This window comes from Medicago truncatula, chromosome 4 (genome assembly GCF_003473485.1).
Source record: "Medicago truncatula cultivar Jemalong A17 chromosome 4, MtrunA17r5.0-ANR, whole genome shotgun sequence".
Lineage (NCBI taxonomy): Eukaryota > Viridiplantae > Streptophyta > Magnoliopsida > Fabales > Fabaceae > Medicago > Medicago truncatula.
This window is the reverse complement of record NC_053045.1, coordinates 52,515,369-52,525,356: the sequence shown is the minus strand read 5'-3', so window position 1 is coordinate 52,525,356 and position 9,988 is coordinate 52,515,369. Positions and strand designations below refer to the sequence as shown.

General features: G+C 33.5%; 1 protein-coding gene across 1 annotated transcript; it reads right to left on the bottom strand.

Moving 5' to 3' along the window:
• Positions 1-1,790: 1,790 nt before the first annotated feature.
• Positions 1,791-8,074, bottom strand: LOC25493803 (ATPase 11, plasma membrane-type). Its single transcript, XM_013602416.3, has 21 exons — positions 7,866-8,074; positions 7,627-7,746; positions 7,417-7,515; positions 7,120-7,257; positions 6,837-6,971; positions 6,557-6,736; positions 6,241-6,447; positions 6,038-6,157; positions 5,828-5,947; positions 5,554-5,676; positions 5,361-5,465; positions 5,114-5,258; positions 4,465-4,629; positions 4,122-4,360; positions 3,978-4,010; positions 3,776-3,857; positions 3,508-3,668; positions 3,061-3,246; positions 2,790-2,972; positions 2,529-2,707; positions 1,791-2,068 (listed from the first exon to the last, which is right to left on the bottom strand). The coding sequence occupies exons 1-21, from the start codon at positions 7,923-7,925 to the stop codon at positions 1,972-1,974; spliced, it is 2,877 nt and encodes a 958-aa protein (XP_013457870.1). The 5' UTR covers positions 7,926-8,074; the 3' UTR covers positions 1,791-1,971.
• Between the last annotated feature and the right edge of the window lie 1,914 nt (positions 8,075-9,988).

Sequence of the window (9,988 nt, the reverse complement as noted above, 5' to 3'; positions counted from 1 at the left end):
AATGATCAAGTGATTCAGGTTTAGGGACATGAGGGTCCATTGCTTATTGCTTATAACATGTATCAATCTGAGATTCCACCCAGCCCGATGTGTTAGAGAGAGTATATCAACTAAGCAGAAAAATATGTAGTCTTAATTTGAAATTAAGTATCTAAGGAAATTTGAATCACTTATGTACTCTTCAACCTAGATATCACTGACTGGGGTGACTTCAAGCTCAATTATCCTAATGAATAATATACAGGAATTTTAGAGTTTCAGACTCAAGCACTTGGAGTGTATGAGAGTGGCAATAAGATTTAGAGTTATGATACATAAACACTTTTAGGTGGCAATACACCCTTGACATCCACACAAAAATCTGACATGTGGTCATATAGACCCCACATAAGTACACTTTCTCTTTCTTCTTCTCTTCTCTCTTCCTAATACATAGGGTGTACAAGAATGTATGCAATTAAAATGTGTCTATGTAACATTTTCCTAAGATTTAACATTGAAGTATATCCTCTCTTGTCATGTCAATGTAAGATTTAACTTTAAAGTATTGTCCTCTCTTGTCAAACAAACTAATACCTAATTGATTGACAAATCATCAACATTTTAGTAAACTGCATGAAAAACTCAATTATGCCATCAAATTTTTACTAATTTATTTGACTAGATTAAAATTGTAAAAGTAGAATATAGACTAAAACTTATTTATGATATTATTATATTTCATCAGTCTCACAATTATTTTCTCTTTTAACATTTTTTTTTTTTTAAAATAATTGTCACTTTACAATACTAATGCAGCATTTATTTTATTCTTTTCCACTATTATACCCTTATTTTTGAATTTCATCTAACTTAGCTACTCCACTAACTACAATTAATAAGGGTGTTTTAATAAATCCTGCTAATTTTACCATTAAAATCAACACAATTAATCATTTCCTTAATAATCGTGCATAAACTTTAAACAATTAATATTGTGAGAGGGAAGGAGTATTGAATATCGGATTAAATTTAAAGGAATTCGCTAGCTTATATCCCATCCACTCAATATTTAGGTGTAAAATACACCCACTAAAAACCAGTTGGTGCCTAAAAAGACAGAAGGTATAAATTAGATAACCACTGTATTAAATTCAAAAGATATTTAATTAAAATTTAATGTAATAAATAAAAGATTATCTTAATATTGATTTATAAAATAAATACATCTCAATAAACAAAGTGATTGGATACTTAAAAAAATCAAACAAAGTGATTGATCTAGAGTGATTAATGAACTTTATTATGACAATTGTTAGAAAGAAACTAAGTTTGATTTACAATTGAAATAAATTTTTCCGATCGAACTCTAAATAATTAGGGTCCCCTTTTCCCTAGAAAGTGAAGGGTTCAAAAAAAAAAATCATTTCACTATAACCAATTGAAAATAAAAGTGTAAACGAAGACCCATCTATTTTAACTGATGTGGATAATACTATTCACAGTGATTATGATTGTTTGGTAGATGTCAGGGTTGGAAAATGTCAGTAGGATTGATTAAAAAATTAAGAAACTAAAATTCTTCAATTGGATAACCAACTAAAACATATCCGTTAAATTGGATATTTAATTTCAGAAAATAGTCATGAACTAAAAAAAACACAATTTTGTTCTATAACATAAAGAAGCACTTTTATTTTCAATTGGTTATAGTGAAATGATTTTTTTAATTTCCAAGGTAGCATAAAGAAGCACGCCTCTGAAAAAAAATTACATGAATATAGTGATAGTAACAAGAAATAATATGCATGAGTATGAATGAATAGAGCTCGCAAAAGCACTCCACTTTTTAAGTGCTCAAAACAGAGGGCAGAGTAAAATGTTAACAAAATCTAAAAGGAGTTTAATCATGTCATTACATTATATAGTACTTTCAGCAACATTAGGATATAACCATTTACAGTATTTTAATATGCAAATATATAAGCATCTTCAAACTGTGTATGCTTGCTGAATAGTATCTATGTCTAGCCCCTTCAATCTCACAACTGATTCTACATGACCCTTCAATGTATGAAGCTCTCTCAACCTGCACACAATTATTACCAAATAATCAGATACATGTTATGGAAACCGACTTAATTTAAATATGAAATACATGTTATGTTTCCCTCATGAAAGACACAAACACGTGATATGTTTTATCTTATGAGATAGTAGCAAAAGAAGTTTGCTACCCCAATATTTTTTGGCAGCTTATTTATTTAATCCAACAAGCATGTAATTTGTAAATTCCAAACTATTACAAATATGTATATGGTTAAATATGCTTTCAACCCTTGTAAAATACTCTCCTATCAAGTTTACTCCTATAAAAAAAACATTCAATTTTGGTGAAAATTTTCATCGATGTTCGTTAGTCCTAGAAATTACCAGATTGAGAACTAAACACTAACGAAAATATTTGTAGAAACATAAAAAAAAATTAACCCGAAACCTTTTTTGTAATATAATTATGCATGAAGTAGTAATTGAGCAGGTATAGATACCTAGCAATTTCAGCTCTCCTTTTAGCTTCCTCAGCCATTTGATTAAGTTCAGTGACATGTGTCCCACCGGTGAACATCTTAGTGTCGGGAGGTTGTAATCCATGCAGGGTTCTTTGTGCATGTGCCCATTGAAGTTCCCTTTGTTCCTTCCCAAAGTCCTTTTGCCTTGTGAAAGCAATCTACAATAGACGGAATTTATAAGCAATGATAAAATAAAACCAGTCTTGGATTGCTTAACTCAAGAAAACAAACTCTACTCACCCTTTGCTCAATGACGAGATCCCAAGCTCTCCCACTCAAAGCATAGCGAATGAAAAATTTAATGAAATCCAGCGGAATGTAGAATATTATGTTGTATAACCATATAACACCAGCCCAACCCCAGCCTATCCCTTCAATTGCAGCAAAGCTCCAGCTAGCATAAACTGCGATCAAAGTTGCAATCTGCAAACACAAAATTCATCATCAAATTTGCCGCAGTGAAAAATAACTACAGCGGCATAAAATGGTTATTATAATTATAATGACTTACAAGTTGAGCGATGATAAAGGCAGCAACCAGCAATAAACCGGGACGCTCAACATATGACCAGCTTCGAGATCGAGTTACAAATATAAGGGCCTGACTAATAGTGCTCACTTGAAGATAGATTGCAGAGGCAAGTTTTCGGAAATCATCGTGAGCAGTTTTTTCAAGAGTCTCAACTCCAAACACTTTCTGAAAAGCATATTAGGCAACATAAATCAATGCCCGCCCAAAACAATCAAAAGCCAAAAGCAGAATTCGTGACGCACATAAATTGAAATTAAGGGGCACAAAATGATCAGATCATAACAGTAAAGAATTCTAGTATAGCCGCCATAATGGACAAAGCAACATCCCAACATGCACTGATGTCATTGGAAATCACAAAACTTGAAGTAATCGATTATAATAAAACTACAGCATACTCTGGAATCGAATTCGTGGAAAACATACCGGGAAGAAATCTGTTTTGTATGCCACCCAAAAGAATATAACCGTCATCATTGCCAAGTAACTACCAAGCACAACACCGGTAGTAAATATCTCCGATAGCTTCCAGCTATCTGGAAGAGGTGATGGTTTTACCCTATCTTTGGAAATTGTCATGATAGTACCTATGATGTCCAAGAATTATTAGTCACTCATAAAACTAAGGATCACAATGATCCATAATGCAAGAGTACAAGCAGGAGTGAACAATTTAGAAAGATAAGAAACAAACCATCGTTTAGGATAGCAATAATAAGCACCATAAAAGGTGGAAAATCAAACTTCCATATCAAAGCCAGCAACATGAAACCAAGCTGTAAGCATCAAACACATAGCAAACAACAAAAATATTAGATCCATCTAATAATCATGTCAAACAACAATGCTGTGTCAGGTAAAAATTAGATCCAAGAATTGAAGAATGATTAACTTACCACAATACGAATTGTAATTGAGACTGCATAAATCTGCACGAAAGAAGAAACATATCAGTCGAGATACAATACAATATAAAGTAAAGGTGGTATAGGTGATATATAGAAGAAAAAAATATTGAGAAAAGTAAATCCGTTGCTTACTGTATAATTTTTCATTCTTTGAAAGATAGCTCGGCTGGTCAAAACAGCACTTATAATAACACTGAGGCCAGGTTCTGTCAAAACAATATCGGATGCACTACGAGCTGCATCGGTAGCATCTGCAACGGCTATACCAATGTCTGCCTTCTTGAGAGCCGGTGCATCATTCACTCCATCACCAGTCATCCCACAAATGTGTTTCCTAGCTTGCAACCGTTTCACAATCTCGTACTTGTGCTCTGGCCAAATACATAAAACAATTAATATGAGCAAAGAACCATGTATACTTGATTCACTACAACTAATCAATGCATTAAATTGCAATCACAGCATAGAAGCATACCAGGAAATACACCAGCAAACCCATCAGCTTTCTCAATTAGATCATCAACAGGTAAGGCAGCAATGGATTCATCCTTGTTCTGCCCAAGTAAAGCAGATGAAGGATACATGTTGGTACCCATTCCCAAGCGGCGACCCGTTTCCTTTCCTATAGCTAGCTGATCCCCTGATAAGGAAAAAAGGAAGTTACATAAATGGAAACAAGGAGGATATTGGGTCAATAAGTGCTTTTTGGAAAGAAAAAAAAGTTGTCCCTAATATATAAGCCTCATTTTAAATTACTACATACATTTATTATTTTTCTCAAGTATACCGCATAATTAATACCAAGTTTCTTGAAAGATGAAAAGTCATAGTTGAACATATCCATACACAAAAGGATGGTGTTTTAGGAATATTCACACACAATGTTGACACATTAAATGCCCTACTTACTTTTTTTAATATATGCGAAAATTGTAAAAGGACGGAGTTTATAATAAGGGGCAGAGATAGTAAATTATATTGTTGGCTATGTGAAGAAGAGGAGGTCCTTTACTTGAAATGCGTAAGTTAATTTCTAACAGTATCATGGATTATATGAATTCTTTCAGTAAGTTATAACAATGATACAGACAAGTCAAAGGAACACACTATCATATTCAACGGACCTGTAATCATTTTGACATTAACTCCAAGGTTTAGTGCCCTCCGTATGGTTTCAGCACTATCATGTCTTGGTGGATCAAAGAGAGGCATAAGTCCAATAAATTGCCATGGAGTTCCAGGACTTTCTTTCCTTCCATCAGGAACTTCCTGTATAAAATTGAGAAGCCAACATAAACATTTCTAGTTTCTAGATAAAAAGTAAAAACACGTGTACAAATGCCTCAATTGATAAAGCAATAAATCAATTACTTGGTATGCTACAGCAAGAGATCGTAAGCCTCGCTCTGCAAACTTATCTATTACTGAGTGAACTCTTCGTTCAATGTCTGTCCTATTGTGTGCCAGATTTAGGATCTAACAATCATGTTACAAATCACAATGAGAATGTGAGACACACGAAAAACATTAACAAAAAAAACATGTCACCAGTGTTGCTTATTACCTGTTCTGGTGCACCTTTGCTTACTCTATGCATTTTACCATCTTGATCAATATAAGTCAATGCTGTGCGCTTATCGGTCGGATTGAAAGGAAGAAAATGTACTTCTTGTATACCAGCACGTGCCTATGGTAGCAATAAGTTAAAAACGAAAACAATTAAAAAACTACATAAACTTGAATTCAGAAAAATTTATGAGAATGTGCCAATTATAGGTGCAGGGTTGCAGCTAATAAATATGCCGGTAAAAAACTGCGAATAGTATATCAAAACTTACCTCCTTTGGATCAGCCAGCATCCCAACTATGGCAGTATCTATTGCATCTTGATTCTCAAGCCTTGAAGCTCGAGCCGCCATCAAAACAACGGCATCAGCATCCACTCCTTTTGCAAAAACCTGATTGAATAAAATAGAAATAATTAGAACAAACAAATGCATATGAAATGGACAACGATAACTGGCTAAAAACATCATTCATTATCCAACCTCAACAAGATTTTTGTCAACGGTAAGCTTATTTAATGTTAGAGTTCCAGTCTTATCACTGCACAGCACATCCATGCCTGCCATCTCTTCAATGGCTGTCATCCTCTTCGTGATAGCCCCCTGCAGACATTAAACAACCATTAATTGTTACTTGCACTAGTCAGCCACCAACGGTAGTGCTCACAACGAAGAGTCTAACTGACCTGCTGGGATAGCCTGTGGGATCCTATCGCCATGGTCACTGACAAAACGGTGGGCATGGCAATTGGAATTCCTCCAATAAGAAGCACAAGGAGGTTATCAATTCCAGGACGATAGCGTCGATGTTGAATAGGATACATAACAACAAGCTCGACAAGCATTCCCACAGCAATCGAACATATGCAGAAGTTCCCAATTGCAGTCAAGACCTATATGACAGAAAAATATAGAGATGTAAATATGATATCTGAATTGTGAATATTGATTGGACTGGTTATACTTGCAAGGAGAAAAAAAGATTCCATTCCCACATGTTACCTGTTGGAAGTGACCAACTTGGTTTGTAGTATCTACAAGGTGAGCAGCTTTACCGAAAAAGGTATGAACACCAGTAGCTATGACCACGCCTTCGATCTCTCCTTGTTTGCAGGTAGAACCAGAATACACACCATCACCAGGGCCCTTTGTCACTGGAAGGGACTCACCTGTGAGTGCAGACTGAAAAGACCAAAATCATACTTAAACCATTAAGCATTTGATGGATTAAATAAGCAGAAATTATATGATAAATATAAACAGTAAAAAACAAAGAATCAACCTGATCGATTTTCAATGGATCCCCTTCTAGAAGCCGCGCATCTGCTGGAACAATATCTCCAAGTTTGATACTGATGATGTCACCAGGAACCAGGATCGCGGCATCTTGCTCATTCCACCTACCATCTCGAAGAACCTTGACAAAAAACACTCATGGTAAGAATCTACAAAGTAAATATAGAATAAAAAGATTCCTTTACGAAAGCAAAAATTTAACCGCGGCGATATTAATACGCAATACACGCAAGCACATCCACATAACAAAAAAAACAGAATTTAAACACCTTAGCTTTTGGCGCGAGACGGGCCATGAGAGCTGCAGCTGCATTACCGGCATTGTTCTCTTCAATGAAACTAATGGTTGAATTGATGATAAGCAATGTGATAATGCCAACAAAATCTTGCCAATCCGGAGCTTTCCCCTACACAGATATTTAATGAACAAACAACTCCAAATAATCAAAATCAACCAACAAACACACATATGAAGGAACAAACAACAACTTCAAATAATCAACCAATACACACTGACCCAGACACACTGAAATCTACCAAAAAGCTGATAAGAAAAACACACTCACCCCTCCATTTGCAAGTGCAATAGCCATTATAGCAGCTGCCTCCATAACCCAAGAAAGAGGATTCCACATAAATCCCAGAAATTTCAAAAACTTGCTCTCCTGAAAACCACCCAGAAAATAATTTACCATCAAAATTCAATCTTTTTCATGTGGGCCTTATCATAATCATCACTGCAGAAAAAATAAACAAAAAATTCAAAAAAAAATTACTCTTTTCTCTTCAAGCTTGTTATGTCCAAAAATTGTTAGCCTCTGCTCAGCAGCCTCACTTGTAAGCCCTTCTCTGCTACATCTCAAATTCTCAAAAACCTCTTCAATGGGTATGTTCTCCTACATTCACAAAACAAACAAAAATTCAAAAAAAAAAAAAAACAAGAAACGCTAGAAAACAAACAATGATGATATAACAAAGAACAAGATAAAGCTGTAATGAATCAGATCTAAGTTACCAAATCAACAGTTTCTTTGAGCACAGCTTCTAACGTTTCAGGTTTTTCTTCTTCAGCCATTTTTTTTCTGGTTCTGTTTGGTTCAACACAAGTTCCACCCTCTTTGTCTTTCTAGTGTCAAAAGTTATCAACTTTATCTCACTACAAAAAGCCGTTCAGAAATTAGGAGGAGTAGTAAAGGGTGCGTGGAGTGCACTATCCATAAAAAAGAGGTGGCATAATATGTACTACCTTTAACCAATAATTATACACCGTCAGTTTAAAAAAGTTTTACACATGCATTTAAGAAAGTGTTGTACATTATTTAATAAGTTAAAAATATATGATTTGTCATCTTAAAATAAGTGATTTATCGTACTTTTATTAATTGATATGACATCATATCATTAAACGTATGTGTAAAACTATTTTATATTGATTATGTGTATAGATTAAACTTATAATTATAAATATTTAATATATATATATATATACATGATAGTGTAAAACATTTTTATATATGCATTTTGATTGGATGCACTTGTAAGAAAGTTTCAGATGGTGTGCATGAAAGTTAATTTTTTTATGGTGGTCGGAGTTAGAACACTGAACCTTGCGTATATTATGCATTGTATCTACTAAATGAGCTAAGCTCTCAAATAATAATGATTTGTAAAAAAATAATTTTAAAAACAGTAAATAAAAGATTGTAAGGTTAGGGGTAGGAGTAGACAACCTAACTATGACTCCAAACAAAGGGTAGAGGATTTAAAAGATAACCACTCTTCAAAGCTCAGAAACAAAATATATATAGAAAGGAAAAAAAATACACATGCAGCATTATTATGGAATGAAAAGGTAAGTAGCTATGTTACTTGGAATTGGAGTGTGTCATTGTGTTTTGCAGTGATTATACTTTGTTTGTCTTATAATATTTGCCCAATTTGAACATGTCACACATAGAAAATATGATGATAAATAGTGGTAAAAAATGATGATTTTATCTAAAAATGATACACATGACATTAATTAAAATCTGCAATCGTAAGTAATTAAAATTGGATTGGAAACCAGAAGTGACAATGTAATCATTTTTTTATAAATTTAACAACAATTATTATGGGAAAGATGGAGTACAAAAAATTCCATTCCTTAATTAATAAATTAGCTTACCCTCTATTTTGCCATTTTCTTTTGTTTGTTTCTTAAGTAATTGTAGTTTTCAAATGAAAACAGTAGGAGATAAAGACAAGTTTAGATGGGTCCTTCTCTAGCAATTTTGAAAACCGCATTGCGTTTGGTTTTTGTTTTTTTGCGTTTAGGATTACGTGTCTAAAATTCTATTCCAATAACTTTTTGATTTTTTTTTTTGTCTTTTAATAAGAACGTCAAAAAATTTAAAATTTGATGACAATTATTTTCATTGTTTTTTTAAGATATTTTTGTTGTTTTGAAAAAAAGTTTTGTTTTTTTTACGTTAAAGACCGTTTCATTAACAAAAATCTGACAATAAATCACATGCTAAGACTGCAGAAATATAATGTGGAGTTTCTTCGATCTATATGCAATCTAAATTACGAAGAGTATATTTTGTTAAGTAATGAGAAATTTGGTTGATTTCACATCTAACATGCAAAAAAATAATAATAAACTACAAAAACAAACATTAAAACTAATACATTCTTCAATGATAAAGCATACATAGGTGAAAGATTGTTGATGAGCATTCAATGTCAATACCACATTAGAAGCGTGTAATTCTGTTATAAGATTCATAAAAGACATGTCTTTCGCAAATTTTAAACTCTTCCGCATAACTAGAGCTTTTACAACCTATGAGTCTGGTAAAGAAAATATTTGTCAGCAGCTAGCAGCAACGACAACATCTTCATTATCTCTTCCCACGACAACAATACCTTACTCTCCTCTAAGGCTCTAACGGACATACTACATCAACATTAAGCTTATAGAAACCACTAAAAGGAGATATTCAATGAACATCATACATTGGCAAATTGGACCTCAACTTAGTGTCTCCAAAAACAATGTACTAGCACTTTTAAAATTCACAATAGATCCTTGTGTCTTTTGAACAATGACATTCACATCAACATTAATTCCCTCAAAATATTTCTTATTTATAG

Excerpts from the sequence above, each read along its gene's own strand:
- LOC25493803 (XM_013602416.3), bottom strand. The coding sequence starts at position 7,925 with ATGGCTGAAGAAGAAAAACCTGAAACGTTAGAAGCTGTGCTCAAAGAA. Across the intron at positions 5,677-5,827 it reads TGCTGGCTGATCCAAAGGAG|GCACGTGCTGGTATACAAGA; the intron begins GTAAGTTTTGAT and ends TTGCTACCATAG. Across the intron at positions 4,630-5,113 it reads TAATGTCAAAATGATTACAG|GGGATCAGCTAGCTATAGGA; the intron begins GTCCGTTGAATA and ends TTTCCTTATCAG.